At 63.0% G+C, this 23323-nt stretch overlaps 2 protein-coding genes across 7 annotated transcripts in view; one reads left to right on the forward strand and one right to left on the reverse strand.

Moving 5' to 3' along the window:
- CORO7 (coronin 7) overlaps window positions 1–23323 on the reverse strand; it is a 54471-nt gene that overhangs the window by 3175 nt on the left and 27973 nt on the right. For all 4 annotated transcript variants that reach the window (XM_036920452.2, XM_036920454.2, XM_036920453.2 and 1 more), the window contains 14 exons: window positions 23000–23086; window positions 22463–22545; window positions 4275–4329; window positions 3750–3807; window positions 3530–3675; window positions 3361–3453; window positions 3117–3248; window positions 2528–2654; window positions 1995–2170; window positions 1390–1498; window positions 1205–1291; window positions 981–1123; window positions 803–907; window positions 652–737 (listed from right to left, as the gene is read on the reverse strand). In XM_036920452.2, the coding sequence (XP_036776347.2) occupies window positions 652–737; window positions 803–907; window positions 981–1123; window positions 1205–1291; window positions 1390–1498; window positions 1995–2170; window positions 2528–2654; window positions 3117–3248; window positions 3361–3453; window positions 3530–3675; window positions 3750–3807; window positions 4275–4329; window positions 22463–22545; window positions 23000–23086 (1487 nt within the window). The remainder of the gene's footprint in view (window positions 1–651; window positions 738–802; window positions 908–980; window positions 1124–1204; window positions 1292–1389; window positions 1499–1994; window positions 2171–2527; window positions 2655–3116; window positions 3249–3360; window positions 3454–3529; window positions 3676–3749; window positions 3808–4274; window positions 4330–22462; window positions 22546–22999; window positions 23087–23323) is intronic.
- On the forward strand, window positions 7963–18112 carry VASN (vasorin). Of its 3 annotated transcripts, none has more exons than XM_036920461.2 (2): window positions 7963–8080; window positions 15415–18112. In XM_036920461.2, the coding sequence occupies exon 2, from the start codon at window positions 15499–15501 to the stop codon at window positions 17509–17511; it is 2013 nt and encodes a 670-aa protein (XP_036776356.2). In that variant the 5' UTR covers window positions 7963–8080; window positions 15415–15498; the 3' UTR covers window positions 17512–18112. The 3 variants fall into 3 exon arrangements, with proteins under 3 accessions (XP_036776356.2, XP_036776357.2, XP_057343687.1); XM_036920462.2 differs by having other exon boundaries at window positions 7976–8080; window positions 15489–18112; XM_057487704.1 differs by having other exon boundaries at window positions 8017–8165.

The following is a 23323-nucleotide window of genomic DNA, read 5'->3' on the forward strand; positions in this document are numbered from 1 at the left end:
TGGTCCAGATCTCAGAACTACCATCACACACCCAGACAATGCGGGCTCCACGGGCCCCTTGGGGCCCCGGGCCTTCCTATTGGGATACAGCACATAACGCAAGCATCCTAACCCGTCACCCTTCCTCCTCCCCAGGTACTGGCCGCACCACTGCCCCCGACCCCCCTCTTGGCCCCAGCACCTGTCCTGTGCCAGCCGCAGCCTGTGAAGTCTGTGGGGATTTGTCTCCCCACATTCAGCCAGGCTGGTCAGCTTCTTGGCCTTTCCACCCAGACCTGAATGTCCTTTCCTCCAGATCTGTGGTTACTAGCTCGTTTGAGACCCCGTCCAAACGACACGTCCCTTGGGAGGACCCCCCTAATCCCCCCTCCCAAGAGCCAAATGCCCGTCCCTCGGACTCTCACACAGGCTTGGTCGGTTTCATGTGCTTCACCCGGCCCCCACCAGGCACAGCTTCCTTGCAGCAGGGCACGGCTGTCATCCCTTCGGACCCCTGGTTGACTTATATTCTCCCTCCCCACCTCACTCCTTCCCACCCATTCACCCCCACCCCCACGCAGCACCCCAAAATCCATCCATTCAGTAAGTGAGGGGTGGGGGCCAGCTTCTGCGGAAGTCTGGGGACCGGGATGACTGCCCCTGAGTCCTCACCTGTCAAAGCCAGATACCAGCAGACAGTGACCATCACACACCCAGACGATGCGGGCTCCACGGGCCCCTTCGGGCCCCGGGCCTTCCTGTTGGGATATAGCGCATGAGGCCCAGCCGGGACCCCCCGGCCACCCCAGCCCATCTTGTTTACCTGCAGCGGCTCAGGGCCGCTCCGAGGCTCGTAGACTCGTAGGCGCCCATCCTTGCAGAGAGTGGCCAGCTGCTGCCCGTCGGGACTCCAGGCCAGGCCGAAGATCTGCGAGCAGGTGGGCACATGAGAGGCGTCGTCTCACCCCCTGGCTGGGTGCCTCTCCCCACAGCCGCCTTACCTGGTCCTGGTGGCCCCGCAGCCTCAGCCGCTCAGCTCTAGCTTCCAGGTCCCAGATCCGAACGGTAAAGTCATAGGAAGAGGACGCCAGCACATCGGCTGCCAGTGGGTGGAAGCGCAGAGAGTAGATCTTCTCCGTGTGGCCTGGGGGTGAGGCACAAGGTGATGCTGAGACCCTCGGAAGCCACTGCCCATCCCCCGGCATCCACCCTGGGCCCACCTGACCTGTGAGCGTTGCCTCAGGCGTGGCAAGCACCTCCTCCAGGCCCTCTGGGGGCACCCGCCACAGTCGGATCCTGGCGTCCTCCCCAGCTGCAGAGGGCAGGCTCATCACTGCCGGGCCGAGGACTCTGGGCACTCCCAGTCGGTCCCCAGGGCCCTCCTGCAAGCCCAGTGCCCAGCCTCCTTACCCACAGCGAGGCGGTGGGGGTCAAAGGGGTCCCAGGCCAGATCAGTGACGGCCGCCCCATTCTGCAGAGTGGGCAGTGCTGTGTCGGGCAGGCGGCCGGGCTTCCGCAGCTGCAGGAGGTGCCCCACCCCAGGGCCCATCAGTAAGGACCAGGCAGGAGAGCCTGGTCCCTGAGGCTGCGGGGCAAGCAGCAGGCCTGGGCCCCACCCTCTGCAGCAGAAGCCCCACGACCGGGTGGCCTAAGCTCTCTGCCTCAGCCACCCTGTTCTCCGAGCCACAAGTGCTGACTGTGAGATCCTAAGAAGTGAGGGGGGCAGTGTGGAGTGGTACATAGAGCTCAGGTGGCCTGGAGACAGATCCCAGCGCCACCACCTACACACTGTGTGACCTGGCAGGTCATCAACCTCCATGCCTCCCTGCTCTCATCTGTAAAATGGGGTAAGAGTGGTACCCCCAGCACGGGGCAGCTGCGAGGATTAAAGGGGATGCTAGGTGGGTGCCTGGCACATGGTCTTGTTCAGAGAATGTGAGCTGGTGTGGGTACCTGATGCCCTCAGCTTCCTGCAGGGACCTGGGGGTCAGCCATGGTGGGGTGGGACCCCTTACCTCGAGCACGGCCACTTGCCCACCGCTGCTGAGCAGGGGCACAGCCACACGTAGCTGGTTGGCACAGAAGCCGTCACTCTCACCAGGCGTGGTGAGGTTGAGCCCCTTGAGGTTGGTGATGTGGGTATCTCGGTGAAGGACGGTGCCCTGAGCATGGCGGAACTTGGAACTGGGACCTGGCAGGTGGCAGGGACATGGAGTCACATGAGGATGCCCTCCCTGTTCACCCTGTGCTGCCCTGCAGGAGGACCTCAGGCCAGTGCTGAGTCCTGGCTGCCTGGGCCCCTCACTGCAGGATGGTGCATAGCCTGTGCCCAGGCCTCTGCTTCTCTAGCCAACACATCTCACTCAGAATGGTGCCTGGAAATGAGACTGCTGATACCTCGTGGAAGCCCAGGGAGCCAGAGAATGTCCAGGCCACCCTCTTGTAGATGAGACTCACCTCATCCCACAAGACTCCACCAGGAAGGGAGGCAGGGCTGGGGCAGACAGGGCTCCCAGGATGGGGCTGGCTGCCATCCTGCCATGCTTACCCAGCATGCTCTGCAGTGACCTCTGGCTGGGGCTGGTGCTAATGCCGCTGGTGCTGGAGAGCGAGGGTCCCAGGCTGGAGGGCGTGGAGGGCGAGGGCAGCGAGCTGGGTGGGGAGAAGAAGCCCTCCTGGGGGAGAAGCACCCTGGGTCAGCCCCAGGTCTGAGCCCCTGCTGGGCTGTGGGGCACTGGGCTGGGCAGGAAGCCTGCTGTGGGGTGGGGGCCCGGACGCTGAGGCTGGCAGGGCTGAAGTACCATGGGGGTGAGCTGAGGTTCGGACTATGGACACTGCAAGTGGCTCCGCCAGCTCCCGGCTTTGTGGGGGCGCAGGCTGTGGGGTTAAAACTTGCCAGCATTTCGAGAGAGCCAGAAACCCAGATTTTTATGGGCAAATTTTGCTTTGTGTTTGCCTAAGTTAGAGAATGCTGTGAAGTTCTTTATTTATGCTTTGTGAATTTCTCTGTTATGCATGACAGCTAAAAAAGGTTAAAAAAAAGACCATTGGGCAGGCAAACACACTTGCCCACTCTGACTCAGGGTACCCGCTGTGGCACTGTGAAGGAGACGGCGGGGGGCAGCCCTGGCACTCACACTGGGGTCCATGTCGCCCATGGGCATCTCCACAGGCTGGGCTGGGTCAGGAGGGAACTCCGCAGGGGACACCAGGCAGGAAGTGAAGCTGGCATGGGGCCTGCAGGCCGGGTCAAGGCTGACCTTCTGCACCTGTGTGGAGAGGCAGGCAGTTGAGATGGTGGGAGGTACAAGGGGACACAGGGCAGTGGAGTGAGTGCACAGCTGGGCTGTGGGGCACCAAGAGGGCTGGCCTTGGCCCTACCTGCTGGTTGCTCCCCGCCCACCAGGTGTGGGGGTCAGAGGCAGGTACACAGCCAGTGGTGTCTGGGAACAGGTCCTTATGGAATTCCACAGCCTGGTGGCAAACAGGCAGGTGGCCAGTGAGGCCCAGGAGGCCCAGACCTCCCAGGCTCCCTCCCAGAACCCCTCACCTTGCGGGGCACATGGTAGCTGATGGGTATGATGGCTGTGTCACTCAGCTGCAGGACACGGAGCACCTCGCAGCCCATGACGGCCAGTGCCCGCCGTGGTACCAGGGCTGCCCCCCGCAGCGCACTGTCCAGGAGGCACTGGGTCACTGTCAGGAGTACCAGAGACCAGTCAGGGCAGGCGGGGCGGACCCGAGGGAAGGGGCCCAGAGAACAGGATTACCTGGGCTCAGTGCCAGCTGCTGTGGGACCACCTCGTAGCAGTACAGCCGGCTCTCACCCTGAAACGAGCCCAGAGTGAGTGCTGCCCCTCCCTGACTGCGCCTTGGTGGCCTGGGACACAGCCTGGGTCTCGCACCAGCTCCCCCAACCCCCCTCCAAGGACCCAAGCTGCAGAGCCATGGCAGACATCCCCTGGCACTGACATGCACAGGGCAGGCCTTACTGTGGAGGAGTGGGGCCCGGGTATTCACAAAGCAGGCTAACCTTGATCCCACAAAACTGACATTCCTGGGGGGGGTTATAGTCACTCTGACTACATGGATGAGGACACGAAGGTCGCTCGGCCTGACAATGGCAGAGCCTGGGCAGCACAGCTCTAGTCCCTCCTTTCTAGGGGTGGGTGGTGTCCTTACTTCCCCGTCCTGGCTGGCTGCCTACCTCAAAGGTTGGGACAGGGACTGGCAACTGAGGGCACCAGTGTGAGACCTAGCTCTGGCGTGGGTGGGTGTTCCAGCTCCTTGCTCACCTTTCCCGCCAGGACCAGGAGCCCGGAGTCCGGATCCAGCAGGGGCATCAGCGACCTGGTGGGGAGAGAGGGTCAGTGGGATGCAGCCAGCCACCCAGGCCAAGGGGCGGCAGGAGGACTGGCAGCCTCATAACCTTGGATGGGACCCACGTCAACTGCCCCTGTGCCCGGAGCGACACAGCTCCCCCAGCTGACCGGCCCGGGACCCTCCACCTCCTCTCCTTGTGCTGCCAACACGCTGAGCACATGCCCACGTCCAGCCTTTCTTCCCCCAGGTCCTCAGTGCTCCCCTGCTTCCCCCCAGGACTTGCACCAGGCCGTGGGCATAGGGCGGCTGTACCATCTTTGAACACTTCAGCCCCAATCTCGGTCCCAGGCTCATCAACTCCAGGAAGACCCCATCTACGTTCTGCCCCCGGTCTCACCTCAGCTGGCGTAGGTGCCAGGCCAGTGTCACCAGGGAAGCTGTGAGGGACACGCTGGAACTGGGGGGCCTCCATCCCCACCCAGGGCAGGCAGCCTGGGCACTCCAAGTCTGCACCAAGCTTTGGGGGTCATCTCCTCAGTCACCCCAGGCTCCTGGGGTCTTGATGACATCTTAAGAGACTCAGAAGCTTCCATGGCTGAAGACTGAGCCTGTGCCCAAGCCTGAGCCAGAGGCAGGGCCCCCTTCACCAGGGTGCTGCCCCCCTGCTCAACCCAACTCCGATCCTGGGGGGGGCCCTGAGGGCAGTGACTGGGAATGTAGAGGGCAGGCTGGAAGCCCCCCAGCACCCTGCTGCCCGGTGCCCGCCTGGCTCATTCAGCCACCGCCCATTCCCGCCCAGGGATTCAAGCCTCCCCCCCTTCAGGGCGCGGGTCTCCTGGGGGCAGGGGCGGGGGAAGGGACAGGAAACTCCTGATGGGCTCCTTCATCCACTTGTTTCTTGCTCCTGGTTTGACTTCATGTCCCTGGGGACCTGAGGGCCTAACCCACCAGCCCAACGCTGCTGCTCACCCTCAAACAGAACCCTATTCCCACTGTGGCCCCGGTTATCAGAGGCCACCCAGCCGTGGCAGCAGCCTCCAGCCCTCCTCCTCTGCAGTTCCATGATGGCATCAGCGGCTCACCCATGCTCAAAACCAGCCTCCTCAAGAAGCTCCACCTGGCCTCCCTGCCTCATTAGCCTAGCTGGCCAGCCCACCCATCCAGGAGCCGAGGGCGTCGGGGCAGGAAGTCATGGAGGGCAGGACTGGCCCCTCCAACAGGTCAGGCCAGTCTGCCTTGCCTCAGGCAGAGCCATCTGGGCAGCTCTGCCAGGCAGGAGCATCGGGCCAGGAAATGGGGTCATGGCACCCAGCCCCAAGGGTTTTTCAACAACTGGCACGGGCCTGACCCCAGGCCTTGTAAAGAGAGCCAAGCCAGGTGTGGGTCTGGAATGCAGCACCAGCTCCGGCCTGGCAGAGGGCCAGGGGTGGTGTGTGCCGGCAGGGGCAGGGCTGGCATCTGAGCCTGCCTCTGCAAAGGGCCCTGACCCAGGCCCAGGGCTCTGCTCCAGACCCAAGGTCATAGGTGGTCTGGAGCCTAGATCTGCTCCCTCCTCCCTGAGCCCAGGCCCCGGAAGATGCAGGACAACGGTGGGACCCAGTGGGGGAGGGGTCAGCCCCCAGGAATCCCACCAGCATTCTCAATATTCCTGTTACAAGCACAGGAAGTACCACAGTGGGCCTGCTACAAACAGCAGTTACGAGTCCTCCTCTGCTTCTCTCTGCCAGCCCATCTCTCCCCTTCAGTCCTACCAACCATATGGCATTACCACTGGGCCAAAGCGGTCCAGGTCCCTCGGATCTGCCCTGGTCACCCAGGCTGGGCAGCGGGGACGCACTTGCACCAAGGCCTGCCCCACAGGTTCTAAGGAGGGTGGTGCATGAGGAGGGGAAGGGAAACCTGGGGAGGGGGTCTCCTGGAAGCTGTCCTTTAACTTCTGGGTGTATGGAAGAATGGCCTGTGTGAGGTCAGGGTCAGACTGGGGCGGGGAGGGCCCCTTTAGGTGGGCGGGGCCTCCACCAGTAAGAATGGGCCACCGAGGTGGAGGCTTTGGAGCCTGTCAGGAACTCCTGCTCCCTGGAGAAAGTCAGACCGGAGGTCCTCGGGACAGCGGCCCAAGGGCAGTGGCTCGGGACAGTCTGACCAGAGCTACCCAGTACTGACTGCAAACTCAGGGGCTTAGCAAGGGAAGCAGCCTGACATGAGACATCTGGGCGGGACGGAGACTGGGGCAACTGTGAGCCCGGGCCTCAGTTGGAGGGGGCTGCTGCTGCACAATCCCAGCAGAGAGTTCCTGTCCAAGGAAAGCAGGGAAGTCCCATTCTAATGTGAAACCACTGGAGTTTTCAACGTTGGCAATGGCTTCAAAGTCTAAAAATTCCCATAGAGGCCAAATGAAACACACCAAAGGCCAGCACTAGCCCAGGAGCAGACGCCTGCAAGCCATGCCTCACATCCACCTACACTAAAAGGCACAGGGTGCAGGTGTGGGAAAGGGGCTGTCCTGGGAAGGCACTGTCGGGGAAGGGCCCTAAGGAGGCTGAGAGGGGACATCTCGGAGGCGACTCTAGCAGGTGGACCCTGCTTAGCTCTGTTATCGACTGGACACAAAGGTTGTCCTGCCTTCCGAAGGCAGTTGAGTCCTTCAAAGACCACACAACCCCTAGCTGGTGTGGCCCAGCCTCTCAGGACTGGCCCAGCCAAAGGCCTAGGCTGCAGGCCAGGCTGGAGGGGGTAGGGGCTGTCCCAGGGCTCCCTGGAAGCCAGGAGCTGTGCTGGGTCCCCGAAGGCTCCGATGCATGACTCTGACCGCAAACACGGAATGGGGGGAGGACAGAGCATTTTCCTGGAATCCTCCAAAGCAGGGGATTTTTCTGGACTAGTCCAGGCTCTGGCACAAGCCTCTCCGGCCCCATCAAGGGCTGTGGCCAGCTGTGCCCGGGCCCCACCCGCTGATGAGGCCCTACCTTCTCCCAGGTCCTGCCCCCCCTGCACGTTCTGGCCTCAGAGCTGCCGCCAAGCGCGGGGCCCGGGCAGGCTGCGATGCCTCACTCTCTTCCTTCATCTGCAATGTGGGGAAGGGGCCCGGGACCCTCATGGCACTTGAATCCTTCGTGTTTCAAAGGACCCCAGAACTCAGATCTGACATTAGAGGCTGTACTTAAGGGCTCGGTGACCTGCTCACGGGTTCTTGGAATTTGGATTTGCTGCCAATAACACATCAAGAGATTCCACCTACAAAGTCCCAATTTCCAGTTTCTTTTGGAAAAACCAGGAGTTCTGGCAGACGGAGGCAGGCCCACAGGCCGAGCCTTTCCGTCACCCCCGACGCCCCCCACCCGCCTACCCCGCCCCCCAGGTCCCCACAGGCTCCGGGGTCCCCTCTGCGAGTTTCTTACTTGCCTGGTGTCACAGGCATCCACACTTGAAGGCTCTCCTGCCCGGGTCTTCGATACTCACTTGCATTTTACACGAAAAACAGAGACCTGCCCGAGATCCTACGGCAAGCTCGTGGGGGGGACAAACTGAAGCGCGGGACCTCTGACTCCCCCCAGTGCTGTGCGAGGACCGGGCTGCCCCACCAGAACGACCCCTTCCGAGGGGGCGGGACCCCGCCGGCCCCGCCCCGCCCAATGGGGAGCGGCCCCGCCCGGGGCTCTTAAAGCGCGGCCCGCCTCCTGTGAGCAGACTCGGCAGCCCGAGCCAGGGGCGGGGAGACGCGGACACGGCGGCATCAGACCCCGAGGACCCAGGACAGCCCGGCCCCCGCCGCTGCCCGGTGAGTGTCTGCCGGGCTGAGGGCGGGGGCTGCGGGGCGCCACGGGCAGGCCTGTGTACAAGCACCGATCGGACGCGCACTCAAGGTGGGCACGCGGCCCCCGGCCTCGCACGATCACCTGGGCCGATCCGGGGGCACGGCGGGTGGGCCCCGTGCGCCCCCGGCCCGCGCTGGGCTCGCCCCCTCCTCCGGCAGTCCCACGGCCGGGGTGCGCGCGCGCGCGCGTGCACACGGCTTACCGGCCGGCGGGACTGGGAGCAGACAAAATAAACACCCCCTCCCTGGCTTCCTCCTCACCGCTGGGCCCTCCGGCATGACCAGTTTCATGAATCAAACCCCTTGGAGGGATGGCAGAGCCAGAGTCTTGGGTTACTTTCACCTCCTGGAGTGGTGGGACAGTCTGGTTCTGGGCCGGAGCCCCGGGTGCCCGCCCCTGTGCAGATCAGCTGCCTGGGGTCCTGAGGGCTCCTGTCAATCAGGGCAGAGCCAGGGCCACAGGTATGCAGCCCTTAGTGAGGGGTGGCTGGCAGGTATCTGATGCCCCAGCCCTGGCCCCCACTCCCTGAAGTTGGGGTGGAGGGGAGAGGGACCTTGGCTTGCTGTGGCCGTTCATTCTCCAGGTATTGGGGAGTCCCATTTCTGCCTCTGCCAGGGAAGCAGCTCCACTTGGGCTATGAACCCAGTGGCCTGGAGCCAGTCTAGTCCTTTGTGTCCCTGGGCTGGAAAGTGCTGGGGCCTGCGGGCTGCCGAGGTCCCCTGTGGTCACTGGCAGGCCAGCTGACTGGTGCCAACCATTCTCCCTCACCCCCATTTGTTAACGATTACCACACCAGGGCTGCTGACCGCCTCTCCTGCTGGGGCCAGGGGTAGAGTGTGACAGCGGGGAGGGAGGAAGAGACCCTGGGGGTCCCAGTGTCACCTTTGCTTGCTTTCTGCACCAAGGGCAGGTGAGGCTTTGGAGAGAGGCACAGGGACTCAGAGCCCCCCTCCCCAGGTCAGGAGCTGCTGGGACTGGGGTACTGGACTAAATCCCAAAGGTCCCTTCACACCAGGCTGGGCCTTGAGTACTGGGAACATAAGGTGGTGGCTGGTGCATGCCCTCTGAGTTAGGTCCACTTGAGCTGGCAGTGAAGTCCAGTGTGGGCCCAGCTGTTGGCAAGGCCCAGGAGGGCTGAGGCGGGCTGGCTGGGGGATGGGAGAACGGTCCCCGGAGTTTGCCGTATTCTCTCAGGGGAATCAGCCCCCGGAGCTTCTGTAAACAGAGTGTCAGAGGCAGGAAGAGGGCTCTGGTAATGAGCAGCCCAGCTGGGTTCCCTCCAGACCATTATCTGGCCTCTCCCGGGCCCAGGGGGGGAGGGTGAGCACACGCGTGCCAGGCTGGGGGCCAGGGCACTGCCTGACCCACCTCCCTGGCCGTGGGCAGCAACAGACTGAGACAGCTACCCTGGGACCTGTGGGCCCCCAGGGTCAGATGGGACTGGTGTCCAGGCTATTTGCTAGGATGGCATCACTCTCCCCAGACACTGGAAGTGAGGGACGGGGCTCACCACGAGAAGCCCCTCAGACACTGCTGACCTGTGCTTCTACTAGGATGCACCATCTGCCAGGCAGTCCTGGGGCCAGGGAGATGCCCTGACCCCGCACTGAAGTCCTGACAGAGCTGAGACAAGCCCCATGTAAAGACAGTGGAGCTGTCGGGGCTGGGCAGTTCCTGGAGACTGAGAAGGAGGAGACCGGGGTCCCAGCGAGGCCGGGGAGGCTGCTGCCTCCTCAGCAGGCCAGCTAGCCAGGCCCCTTTGGTAACCAGAGAGAAGGCTGGGTGAGCCTCTGCCCACAGCATCCGTGAGCTCAGGGGAGGGCAGCACCCCCCCACACCTGGGCTAGTGACCCCTCCCGGAGCCCCCTCAGCTCCCCTCCCCAGGCCGGGGAGCCCAAGGCCCCACACTGCCAAGAAAACCATCTCCCCTCACCGCTGTGGAATTTGCGAGAGTTCTTGGAGAAGGGTGTGTGTGTGTGTGTGTGTGTCTCACAGCACAGCCCAGTAGATGTGTGTCTGTTGTGGGCGTGTGTGTACGTGTGCGCGACTGGAGCAGGGCTGTTTGGGGGCGGGTGAGGTGCTGAAGGAGTCCGAGTGCACCCCAGTGGATGGGGGCTCAACCCCCTTGCTCTTATCGGTTCCCACATTCCAGAGTCAGCTGGACTGCTTTCCCTGGCTGGCTGGCCGGGCCCACAGGCCTCCCCCGCTTTTCCTCATTCCAGCCTCCCTGGGTACAAGGAGGATGGGGCAGGCTCCCCTGGGCCACCTCGGGTCTGGGGGAGTGGGGGTAGGCCAGGGGCCAGTTCTCCAAGCTCAGGGAAGGTCCCCCCACCAGCCTCCTCCTGGGGAATGCAATAAGGCTCTGACATTCCTCCGCGGCTGCCTGAGAGATTTAATTAAGGAGGGTGAAGAGAACTGGCTCGCACTGAGAAATGGCTGGGGTTGGGGTGGTCACTGGGTCCCCAGTGGCCCTGGGCCCAGGGACTGGATGGGTAGCAGTGAGAAATAAGAGTCCTGTGGTGGGGGCAGGGTTGTGTCCCCCCACCCCCAATCAGTCCCATCAGACCACTGACCAGCTCAAAGACCCCAGGAGGGTCCACTGCTGCCACAGAGGGACTGAGAATGCTGAACATGGGGACCATGAGCAGGGCAAAGCCCTCTCCGGGGCCGCTTCCTTCTCAGACCTTGTCTAGGCCCCAGACAGCCTGGGCCCAGCTGACCTGGAGCTGGTGGCCTCCCTTGGTGACTAAGGTCTTCCTCTGGCAAATGAAGGGTCAGGGCCTTACTTGTGGGAGCTTGGCTCTGAGTGGGGACAGCGCGGCAAGGAGGCCATGTCTGAGCCCTGTGCATGCTGACAGTGGCACCTGGACTGGCCCACTTCTAGCTGGGCCACAGCTACCACGCAGCTCCCGGGCAGCAGGTGTCTTCTCCCAACAGACTGGCACTGCTCCTGATGGAGACGGCACATCTCGCCACCCCGAGGGCCCACTTGAGCCAGGGAAATGGCCTTAGTCACTGGTCTCCCTGCCCTGGACTGACAGGTCTGGCAGCTGCCAAGTCATCCTTGGTGCCACAGAAGGCACCCACCTGGAACGAGGCAGAGTAGGGAGGTGGGGGAGGAGGGTGCAGCCACACCTTTGCAGGATCCAGACCCCTCCATGGACAGGGAGCCGGGCTTACATCCAGACTGCCCCCCTCTGCAGTCCTCTGCCCCGGGGTCCGAGTGCTGGCTGTACAAGAGACTCACCCAAGGAGTTTCTCCGAAACACAACTCTGCCTGGGCCTCACTCCAGAAATTCTTATTTAATTGGTCTTTGTAAAAAGGACTTTACAAAGCTTCCTAGGTGATTCTGATGTGCAGCTGGGGTTGAGAAGCCCCTGGGGTTACAGGTGGGAAGTGGAAGCCTGGGAAGGGAAGGGGCCTGGATGGGGTCACAAAGTGGTGTCACGCCCTCATCTGGAGAATGGGCAGAGCTGGCCAGGCATGGTGGATGGGGTAAAGCAGAGATGCTGAGGCTGGTGGGGACCCCCCAGCTTAGCCAGCGATCAGGGCTATGGCCCCTACCCAGAAACAGGGCCACCTCCTAGGAACCTGAGGCTTGGCCCCCGCCAGTGCCCCCCTCCTGCTCCTTCCGTAAAGGCCCAGGATGGAGACCATGACCTCTGTTCTTCTGGACCAGGGGCTGCTGTGCCCCAGTGACGGGGAGATGGGCGGACCCAGCCTAGGCTCTGAGCCTCCTTAGACACGTCAGCGAAACCAGAGCCAGCCATCCTGGCCACCGGCACAGTCCCCGCCTGCCTGGGGGGTTGGCAGACTCCTGGGCTGGGCTGCTGCCAGGCCTGGCCAGTAATGCTTAGCCCAGGCGGGCAGCCCAGAGCTATGGGATCAGACGTGCAGCGCCTGACGCGGGAAGGGGATGTGCCAGGCTGTTGGACTGTCCAGACCGATCCCCCACGGGCCAAGCACGTGGCTTTCCCCAGAGGCAGTGGAATGCTCCTGCCTGAGGTCTGATGTGGTTCTCCAAATGCGTGGGTCCCACCCACTCGCCCTTCCCTGTCTGACCCAGGGCCTGTGTGTGAGTGCCTGGGGGCCTCCAAGGATATCCCACACTTGCGGGGGGCACACTGGGTCACTGAGAGCTGAGATGATGAGGTCCTCACTCACAGAGACCCTCCCTTTGCCCCCCCCAGCCCCTGCGGCCCTATGCTGAAGGGGGCTCGCCAACGGGCAGCTCACACCCCCCAGCCCCCTTCCAGAACTGAAGACACCCATATCAGGCTGCTCTCTCCAGCCCCTCTTGCCCTCCTGTGCCCGAGGGTGGAGGGCCTAGGGGGCCTCTTGTCTGTACTGGAAGCAGCACAAAGCCTCTCACACCGTGGCATCCTCAGCCAGTGCGTGCAGAAGACAGGGCTCAGCTTTTCTGGGTAACACCCTCTGTAGCTAATGTTTACTGACCACTTAGAACATGTTCTGAGTACACACTAAACAGCCCTGAGAATCGGGCGCAGAACCAGCCCCCATTTCAGAGATGGAAACTGAGGTAAAGGCTGTGGCCAGGCTGTCACGTAGGCAGACAGAACACAGGCAGTCAGACCCTGAAGCGCCCTCTCTTCCCACCACACCAAGGTGGTGCCAGGCCAAGGCGAGGCTATGTCCAATCCCCGTGGAGGAAAGCAGCCCTGTACCCTTGGCCCTCCTCTCCCTACCCCACCCCCCACCCCCAAATTCCAAGGCTGCCTCCAGGATTCTCCCCACACCCTTTGCAGAGGGAAAGGTCCCACCTCACTGCCTCGGGATGGCAGATCGGGTATCAAAGCCCAGGTTCCTGGTCCTCAGAGCTACTGAACTTGTGATGGCCAGGACATCGGCGACCCCCCAACCACACACACACACACACACACGCACACACACAGAACTTTCCCAATTAAAAATAAACAGAACAACACAAAACTACAACTCTGGGTGCTCAGAACAGCTCCAAAGGGTGAAGCAGAGCAGGTGAGAAATGGGGGCCCATAATAGAGAAGTGACCTGCAAAGCTAATTAGCGGCAGAATTTGGGCCACTGTCTATGCCTCACAGCCCTGGGCCCAGGCTGCCTGAGGAGAAAGAGCTCTGAACTATGGCCTCAGAGGAGACCCAGGGGAGCCAACCCACAGCGGGGGCGAGGCTGGCCGCGTGCTGGGGCCCCTCCCACCTCAGACTCTGGCTGCTCCCTGCCTGCCCCATCGGGAAGGCTGATTCAGGGGAAGACAGCTCAGCCCCCACGGGGACGCGGGGTAGGGGGCAGGGGGCACGCCCAGCCTACATCTGGAAGTCCGGCCCGCCCGCCCACCACCTTTTGAGTCAGTGAGCGTGGAAGCAGGTCCATGTTGGGAGAGAGGCTGCATGTGGCACCCGGGCCCCCTTGGGGTGGTGCCGGCAGGGCCAAGGGCGCATGAGACCTCCTGGGCTGTGGTCCGAGCTTCATCCGAGGCTCGGGGCAAGGCCCTGCCCTGCCATTCTCTCAACAGAGATGAGCGGAGTGGGCTCTGGGACACACAGGGGCCAGCGAAGGCAGGGCCTCCCCTCGGGAGCGGAGTACAGCTGACACCCTAGCGAGCAGGGGCGTCCCTGCCTGGCCTTTGAGGGGTGGCCATGGGCGTTAACTGCTGAGGTGGCAGAGGGGACCTCAGAGGTGGGCAGGGCCTAGGCAGGCCCAACGTGGGTGACAGGCCTTTTCCTAGTGCTGGTCCCTGACCACAGCCGCCTCCCCAGTGACTTGTCCAGTCCATCCTGGGACCACCTGCCCCCTCTGCTTCACATTCCAGGAGCCCATGTCCCCGGGGGAGGGTCAGCCTGACGGATGGCAGTGGGGCGGAACGCAGGCTGGGTGGGGGCCATGTTACCTGCCTTGGCTGATGGCTGCCTGGCGGGGTGGGGGGAGGGGCAGGCTGAGCCCCAGTACAAAAGGCCCTTGTGAGCTGGAGGCGCCCGGAGGGGAAGTCTGCCAACCTCTTGGGGACTCCAGGGGCCCAAAGCATCGTGATGGCTGCTGTGGCGGCCCCAGGTACCTCTGTGAACTTGAGCAAAGGGCTCGATGCTTGTGGTCCCATCCTGTCCTGGGCAACTCCAGCTACAAGCTAGAGCCCAGAACGGCCGGGGGAGCCACCCCGACCTGGGGCAGGACCGGGCCCCACATCAGAAAGGCAAAACCTTCACAGGTGGCAGGCCCAGCTATACCTGGTCCTGGTTAAGGACCTGGGCTTTGGCTTAGATTTCCTGGCAATGGGACAGCCCCAAGTCACTGCACCCTCAGGAGCGCCCCTGCCTCCCATCACTGGGGAGCAGTGAGAACACTTTCCACCTGGAGTGGCTGCCAGGGGCAACAGCGAGGTGCCGGACTGCCTAGTGTGCCAGCACGCAGCAAGGGCTGCTGCCTTCTCAGTGCCCAGCCCAGAGCCATCCGGGGAACAGGAGATAAATGAACCTCTGAGGTTCCAGAGTGGATGGAACTACCTCTGGGCAACCAATGCCCCAAGGTGAGCCGAGGTCAGTCTAGGGAGGCCGAGACTCTAGATCTATCACCTCACCTCAGAGGTGATATCCCCTGCCTCTCCCACCTTCAGGGGAACACCTGCCAATGGCTCCAGCCCTCCTCTGCCCCCTCTACAGGACCATTCCTGTGACCACATCCTCGGAGGCCCACAGCTCCCATCCTGGGCAGGTCTACGTCTACAAGTGGAAAAACACCAATCCCACAGTTTCCACATGAAGTCCTCCGCCGCAGTCTCTCCTCCCTTGGAGGACACAGAGCGAGGTGGCAGCCGGCCCAGGGCAGCCAGCTTCTCTGCTTATGCACTCGGCCGACTGCTCACCTTGTCTCTCTCAGATTCCGCAGGGCGGGCCTGCCACCCCAGGACCCACGTTTCCCCTCAGGGGGTGCTTGGGAGGAGGGCAAAGAGCCTGACGTTTTGGGGCCGCATTCCCTGAGCCACAGAGAGGCAGAAGGGCTGTTAAGGAGGAGTTACTCGTGGTCACTGCGTGTTTGGGGGGCTGGGCCCCCCTCTGCATGCATCAGCTCACTGAACCCCGGTGATGGCGCAGGAAGTAGCAACCGATATCATAATGAGGTCATGTGATTGCTCAAAGTCACATAGCAAGGGAGTGACAGGACCTGGGCCAGGGCACTGGGGACCTGACTCATCACCACTGTATGCTGTTGGATTTGGGGGCGGGGTGGTGAGGGGGGCTGGGAATTCCCTGGTGTGGCAGTCCCCGGGACCTTGACTCAGCCTCCTGTCTCATCTCCTCCAAGGAACCAGAAGATGTGCTCCCAGATCCTCCCGCCCCTGGGCCCCTGACTCAGCCTCCTGTCTCATCTCCTCCAAGGGACCAGAAGATGGGCTCCCGGATCCTCCCGTCCCTGCTGCTGCTCCTGGTCCCAGGGCCCGGGGCCCAGAGCTGCCCATCCGGCTGCCAGTGCAACCAGCCACAGACAGTCTTCTGCACTGCGCGCCACGGGACCATGGTGCCCCGTGATGTGCCGACTGACACAGTGGGGCTGTACATCTTCGAAAACGGCATCACCACGCTTGACACGGGCAGCTTTGCCGGGCTGCCAGGCCTGCAGCTCCTGGACCTATCGCAGAACCAGATTGCCAGCCTGCCTGGTGGGATCTTCCAGCAGCTTGCCAACCTCAGCAACCTGGACCTGACCGCTAACAGGCTGCGTGAGATCACTAACGAGACCTTCCGGGGTCTGCGGCGCCTGGAGCGCCTTTACCTGGGCAAGAACCGCATCCACCACATCCAGGCTGGCGCCTTTGACGCCCTTGACAGCCTCCTGGAGCTCAAGCTGCAGGACAACGAGCTGCGGGCCCTTCCCCCACTGCGTCTGCCGCGCCTGCTGCTGCTTGACCTCAGCCACAATCGCCTCCCAGCCCTGCAGCCCGGCACCCTGGACACTGCCAACATGGAGGCGCTGCGGCTGGCTGGCCTGGGACTGCGGCAGCTGGATGAGGAGCTCTTTGGCCGCCTGCACAACCTGCACGACCTGGATGTGTCCGACAACCAGCTAGAGTGTGTGCCACCCGCCATCCGGGGCCTGCGGGGCCTGACACGCCTTCGGCTGGCTGGGAACACCCGCATCGCCCAGCTGCGGCCTGAGGACCTGGCCGGCCTGGCGGCCCTGCAGGAGCTGGACCTGAGCAACCTGAGTCTGCAGGCCCTGCCGCCCGAGCTCTCAGGCCTCTTCCCCCGCCTGCGGCTCCTGGCGGCTGCCCGCAACCCCTTCAACTGCGTGTGCCCCCTGAGCTGGTTCAGCCCTTGGGTGCGGGAGAGCCGAGTGGCACTGGCCAGCCCCGAGGAGACACGCTGCCACTTCCCACCCAAGAACGCTGGCCGGCTGCTCCTGGATCTTGACTATGCTGAGTTCGGCTGCCCGGCCACCACCACCACAGCCACGGCCCCGACCACAAAGCCCTCGGTGTGGGAGCCCACACTCTCGCCTTCCAGTCCTGCTTCCACCTGGCTCGGCCCCACAGAGCCCACCACTGAAGCCCCCAGTTCTCCACCTGTCACCCTGCCCACCGCAGGGCCTGCCCCCCGGCCCCAAGACTGCCCAGCATCCATCTGCCTCAATGGAGGCACCTGTCACCTGGGGGTGCAGGGCCACCTCGAGTGCCTGTGCCCTGAGGTCTTCACAGGCCTGTACTGTGAGAGCCGGGTAAGGCAAGCGCCGAGGCCTAGCCCTGCCCTGGCCACGCTGAGGCCACCTGGGCCCCGGCCCCTCAGTGTCGAGCCCCTGAGCCCCACGTCCCTGCGGGTGGGACTGCAGCGCCTCCTCCAGGGCAGCACAGTGCAGCTCAGGGGCCTCCGCCTCACCTACCGCAACCTGTCGGGCCCGGACAAGCGGCCAGTAACTCTGCGGCTGCCCACCTCGCTCACTGAATACACGGTCACCCAGCTGCAGCCCAACGCCACCTATTCCATCTGTGTCAGGCCCCTTGGGGCCGGGCGGGTGCTCGAGGGTGAGGAGGCCTGTGGGGAGGCCCGCACGCCCCCCGCCATCCGTTCCAACCATGCCCCAGTCACCCAGGCCCGGGAGGGCAACCTGCCACTTCTCATTGCCCCCGCCCTGGCCACTGTTCTCCTGGTTGCACTGGCCGCAGTGGGGGTGGCCTACTGTGTGCGGCGGGGGCGGGCTGCAGCGGCTATGGCTCAGGGCAAAGGGCAGGTGGGGCCAGGGGCCGGACCCCTGGAGCTAGAGGGGGTGAAGACCCCCTTGGAGCCAGGCCCCAAGGCGACTGAGGGTGGGGAGGACCGACCCAGCGGGCCTGAGTGTGAGGTACCACTCATGGGCTACCCAGGGTCTGGCCCCCAGGGGCCCCTCCCCAATAAACCCTACATCTAAGCCTGGGAGTGATGGGCCATAGGGGGTCAGGTGCTGAGACCCGCTGGGACCAGTGCCCTACTGCTGACAGTCCAAGGAAGTTCTCAGATTCACGAGGACACATCAGAGTAGGGGCTGTGTGACTGCATCAAGTCCCTGTCCCTCTCTGGACCTTGGTCTCATCTGTAAGATGCTGGGACCCAGGCGACGACCTCTAAGGAACCCCCAGACTGCGTGCCTACGAGGATGGTGTCTGCCCGTCCTCCGCAATGTGCAACCCTAGGGAGGGCAGGGAGGGCCCTCCTGTGTGCTGGTAACACAGGCCCCCATCCTGAGGAGACCCCGGGGGCTGTGAAGGAAGCCAAAGGGCATGGGGAGGGAGGGCCGGAGGCCAGGCCGTGTGGTTCCAGCCTTGGCCCCCAGGAGCAAAGGAACAAAAGAAACTGGAAGGAAAGGCGCTTTAGAACCAGGTTTTGCTTTTGTTTTTTATGAACTATATTTATGAAATCCTTTCCCATTTATTTTGGGAAAATGTTTTTCAAACTCGAGAGAAGGACTTTGGTTTTTGTAAGACAAACGATGACATGAAGGTCTTTTGTAAGAAAATAAAAGATGAAATGAGTGTTTCTCTGGCACAGCTCCAGGGAGCCTGGACTGGGTGGGAGTGGGGTGGGTGTAAGGGGACAGCCCTCCTGTGGGGAGGCTGGGGACCAGGACCCCTTTCCCAGTGGGCACCTGGCCTCGGTCAGCAACCCCTGAGCCCGGAAAGGCCATGCAGAGAAATCCACCCTGGGATGTATCCATCCAGCCTTGATCGAGGTGCCTGGTCCAGCCTCCCAGGGCTACTCGGGTCCAGGCAGGGGCGTGGACAGGGACTGGGCTACTGGAGAAGAGGCGGCACAGCTGGGGCAGCCTTGCCCCCCTAAGCCCAGTGGTCTGGCAGCAGGAACACTCCCTTGAGAGGCTGGAGGGGGCTCATGGCAGTCTTGGGCCAAGAGGGTCCCTACTCAGGGATGGGTCTGATGGGCAGCTTGCCGCCTGCCTTTCTCTGTGAAGAGGGTGCCTGGAGCCATGTCCTGGACCAGGGGGCATGCACACCCAGGACCCCCTGCAGCCACTGCCCCTCTGCATGGGCTCAGGCTGGGAGACCTTGCTCCTGGCCTCCTGCGCCAGCTGCAGAGAAGGGGCCACAGGTCCTGAATGGCAGTCCTCTGGTGGCTGGGCAGGGAGGGCCAAGTCAGGGTTGTTGGGCACAGCCCAAATGTGTGAGTCTGCCTGTGCAGTCCTGGTGGCCCTGATGTCCCTTTCCTCTCTGCACTTGGGATATGGCCAGGCTTTCCTGGCAGTGGGAGTTTTTTCCAGAAGTTGCAGGCCAAGGTGAGGGCAGGGCTAGGGGTGCCAAGCACCGCTCTGGCCTGGACCAGGGTGCTAAGAGCCTGGGGACAATGACAATACACAGCACTGTTTTCTATGACCCTGATAGGAAGGGAAGTGGACCTTGGGGCTGCAGAGAAGCCTGCAAATGCTGAAAGGGGTCTCCCTGAGGCCCTGTGCCCATGTCCCTCTATGGGTCATGACCCCAGCCTCACCCTGGCAGGAAGGAGGCAGCCCAACCAGGCCTGGGGAGTGGGCCCCGAGGCTGAGGGCGTTTATGTCAGTGCCAAGTCAGGCCTGGCCACACAAGGCTCTGGATTGAATTAGCGGCTCGTGAGGGTTCTGGCCCTGAGACGGGAAGGGGCGGGTGATGGGTCACGGCGGGCAGAGGGTGGTGGCAGTGCGCCTGGGTGGGGCCCCTTCCTCCTGAGGCAGAGGTGACGGTAGCAGCCCAGGTGAATTTCCTGTGGGCCTGGGTCCCATTAGAGGCACAGTTATGGCAAAGCCTGCCCTCCCTGCCTCTGCAGCCCATGAAAGGGGCCGTTGTGGGACTGTGGGCTGCTGCCGAACCTGGCGGATGCTGAATAAATGTTTTTGCGTTCGAGTCAAACCTGGCCTAGTGGGACAGGGAAGGCAGAATGGGGAGGGAGGGACCTAAAGAAAGGGGGCTGGACACTCATGCCAGCCTTCCCAGAAAGGTATTTAGGGTGTCCCATCAGACAGGCAGGGGGATAACGGGAGGGCCACAGACCAGGTGAATGGGCTACCAAGCCAAGATGCAGCCTCTGACCAGGGCCATCCCAGCGGCTCCAGGCCAGAGACCACGGTCCCAAGTGGGCAAATGCCAGCCCAGGTCAACAGGCTCTATGCCACAGGAGACCATCACATGCCCTGCAGCCCTCTACAGAAGAGACGGCCAGGGTGATGCGCGGCCTGCTCACTCACGGTGGGCAGGCAGGAACAGATCCCAACACCTGCTCCCTGGGTGGGAAGGGTTGCCGGCAGGGCGGGAGAGGCCCGGGCCTCCAGGAGCGGGGTGAGGCCGAGTGAGCAGGAGGAGCTATCCGGGTGTGAAGAGGCAGACAGACTCCCCGCCTCCACCAGGCACACTGGGCTGGCGGCTGGGGCGACCTCAACAGACAACCAACTTCTCCAGCCTCAACTGCCCCTCTAGTAATGTGCGGATAAGTAGCCCCATCTGCCTGTGGCCCGGGGCCAGTACTGCTGACCGACCACCCACCCGGAAGCTCCATGCCCGAGACAGGTGGTGTTTCAGTGTCTCGCAGAATGAAGTACGAGGAGCTCCTTCAGTGCCACGCCCTGCCTACCCCTCTCATCAGGACGCCACCCTGCACCAAGTTTGGGGCCAGGCACGCAGTAAGCGCGGGGCAGCCATCCGTGGGCCCGAGGTCTGAGCCCGGCTTCACAGACAGGCCCCCGGTGCCCTGCCTCTCCTACCAGGGCACGCCTCAGTGCACGCCACAAGTGACGGGGCTGACCAGGGAGGAGAGCGCGGGTGGGAGCCGCGACAGGCCCTGTGAGAGGGCAGGGAGGAGTATGTGCCTGACCCTTGGCCCCTGCTAGCTCTCAGAGGAGCACACACTGCTCTGCCCAAATTGTGATGGAAAATTGTAACAGAAAAGAAACCAAGGGGTGCAGTGGAGACCCACAGCATGCCCCGCTGATAACCTGCGCACTTGCCCTCTCTAGTCCACGCAGCAGCCCCAACACCCCAGGGGGCTAACGGGAGGCCCTGGCTTCCAGGGAGCCTGAGGGGCAGGAGATCCACCACCTCTCAGGCCAGCCTAGAGGGAGGCATGCATCCCTGGCATTTACAGAAGGCTGGAGAGTCCCCACTCCTCTGCCAAGGGTGCGGCCTGGCAGGGCAGGGGCCAGGTCTAGGGGACAGAAGGGGCGGGACATTGGTCCTGCCTTCCATCTGGGAGTGATTTGAGAAATTCCAGGCCACTCTGGCCCTGTGAGGCTATTCTTAACGGCTGTAATTACGGGGTCAGCCTTGGCCAGTGGCACCATGGGGTCTAGGCATCACTAATTCCTCCAGGGGCCACGATGGGCGAGGCAGGGCTGCTCCATGGGGGAGGGGTGTCCGGAGTAGGCCAGGGGCAGGGCCTGGGAGGCAGGAAGTGGTGGGCGGAGGAGCACCGGATCGCTAGGCCCGCTGGTTCCCTCCCTTTGCTGGGGGCCCTGTAGGGAAGGGCTTTCTGGCCAGAGAGGACTGGAGGGCAGGATGCGGTACCAGCTCAGCATCAGAGTAGGGGATACTGGACCTGGAGCCGGAGGTCCCAGAGCTCTGGTTCCTCTGGTGCAGGGGGTTCCTGGTGACGTCCCGAACCCCCAAGGCCCAGAGAAGGCAGGGGCCTCACACCCACTGTCGTTCTAAGGAAAGCACTGGGTGTCACTCAGCCTTGCCTTCCCCACTGGCAAAATGTGCCTGGCCAGTTCCCCAGCCTGCCCAGACCCTGAGAGAGGACAGAGGGCGGGTCACTGCCACCCTGAGCCTCACTCCTCCGGGGGCCCTCGCAGGGGACGCCCTGCCGGCTCTTACGGCACTCAGCCTTCCCAGTCCCCAGCACAGTCACCGCTGCTCCGGGGGCTTGGGCAGATTACTGTCCCTCTGTGACTCAGCTTCCCCTGTTGTGAAACGGGAGAGGAAGAGGCTAGATGGACGGCCAAGAACCAAGGCCCTCTCCTGGCGCTGACCCTCACAGATCCCTGCGGCAGGGGAGGGGTCGTGCCGTGCAGGTCTCTGCCTCCCCCTCACGCCCCCGGCCAGGCTGGTCGTCCGCCCTCCTGGACCTCATCTCCTCATCTGTGACATGGGGGGTTGTTACTGTGGGCCTCCTGACATCTGAGCCTCAGTGAGCCTGGGCTGCCCTGCACAGAGCTGGCTTGGCCCAGACCCCCAGGCACCACCACAAACTTTCCTGCACATACTTCTGGGGAGGAGGGAAGGTCGAGGTGTATCTGCATGCCCAGGACAACCAGAACTGGCATATGGCAGGGGCTGAGGGGGCCCACAAGTCCAAGGCCCTCCCTCTCTCTGCATTTTTGCTTCCAAACCTGCCAGCCTGTCTGTTCCCAGGTCACCCCATGTCCACCTCATTATCATAGCCTTGGTCTCCTTAGGTCCTACAGCCCCACCAAAACACCCACAAAATCAAGTGCATGCCTAAGCTTCCCATCTACGTGTCTGCTGGCTCATAGTCCCCTCCCCAAATGCTAAAACACAACAGTATGCGACCCTAGGCTAGAACCCTGCCCCATGACTGCATAGGGCCACAGGATGGAGCCAGTGGGTTTTCTGCGCACAGGAGCGCCTTACCAGCTTCTGCTGGTGGCGGTACAGGCAGGCCCTGCAGGCAGGGCCAGGAGCTGGCTTCTTTTGTAAGACCTCACAGCCCAGCTCAGGATCGGAGCCGAGGCAGGCTGATCTGGCTGGATAGGCCCTTCCGCTCTGCAGGCAGCCCCGCCACAGCTCAATGGGGGCCCTCACCAGTGTGCCCATCCACACATCTGGACTCAAGACACCATCTGGCCCTCAACCCCCAACCCACCCCAACCTGCCGGCCATTCCTACCCGGGCGAGGTGTCCAGGGTGACCGAAGTGAGGGCGCTGGAGAAATGCCGGGTGTCCCAGAGCTTCACTTCACGCTCACGCATCTGTGGGGGCGGGGGGGCGCTCAGAGGGGCTCATCCCTCAGTCCCAAGGGCTCTCCAGGAACAAAGTGCCTGAGGACACAGCCTGGCACAGGGACACTTACCCCAGGGCAGCACTTGGAGGGCAGTGGGGGGAGGGGGGAGACATGCCAGGGAGGGAGAGTTTGGATGTTTATGTCCTGCCCCTTTAAGAGCCCTTAGGTGACAGTGGACAAGGGGCGGTTCCCTCCACGGACTCTGGTCCCTGGGAGACCGCCACAGTTCCCAAGGTCAGGCTTAGCTACTGCAAATGGAATCTGCCAGTTTTCAGCAGCCATCAGTCCCCTGGGGCTAAGACCCAGCGGCACACAAGGCCGTATATGGCCAGGCCTGGAGCTGGCTGGTGGCCCCCACATCCCAGTGGGCCTTGTCCCCACCCTCTTGGTATGGGTGCCCTGCTCTGTCAGGAGGAGCCCACCTGGTTGAATCCAGTAGACACGAGGTGCTCCTGGGTGCCTGTCCACACCAGCCGGCCATCCCTGCTGTTCTCATGGGCCTGTGTGCTCTGCAGGAAGCAAGAGATGGTGCTGAGCCCCTGGGCCTCCTGGGGTGGGCTACCAGCCTGAGAGCCCCATGGCAGGCAGGAGGGGCCAGGTCGGTGCCCCAGAAGTGAACTGGGGACGGGGGGGGGGGGGATTCATAGCACTACAGGATGAGGGCACTCCTTGGTGAGGCCAGCTTGCACCAAGAGGGCCCATCCTGCTGCCAAGAATGGACTCAGTCTCCCTAAGGAACCACTGGG

This window comes from Manis pentadactyla, chromosome 10, assembly GCF_030020395.1.
Source record: "Manis pentadactyla isolate mManPen7 chromosome 10, mManPen7.hap1, whole genome shotgun sequence".
Taxonomy (NCBI): Eukaryota; Metazoa; Chordata; class Mammalia; order Pholidota; family Manidae; genus Manis; species Manis pentadactyla.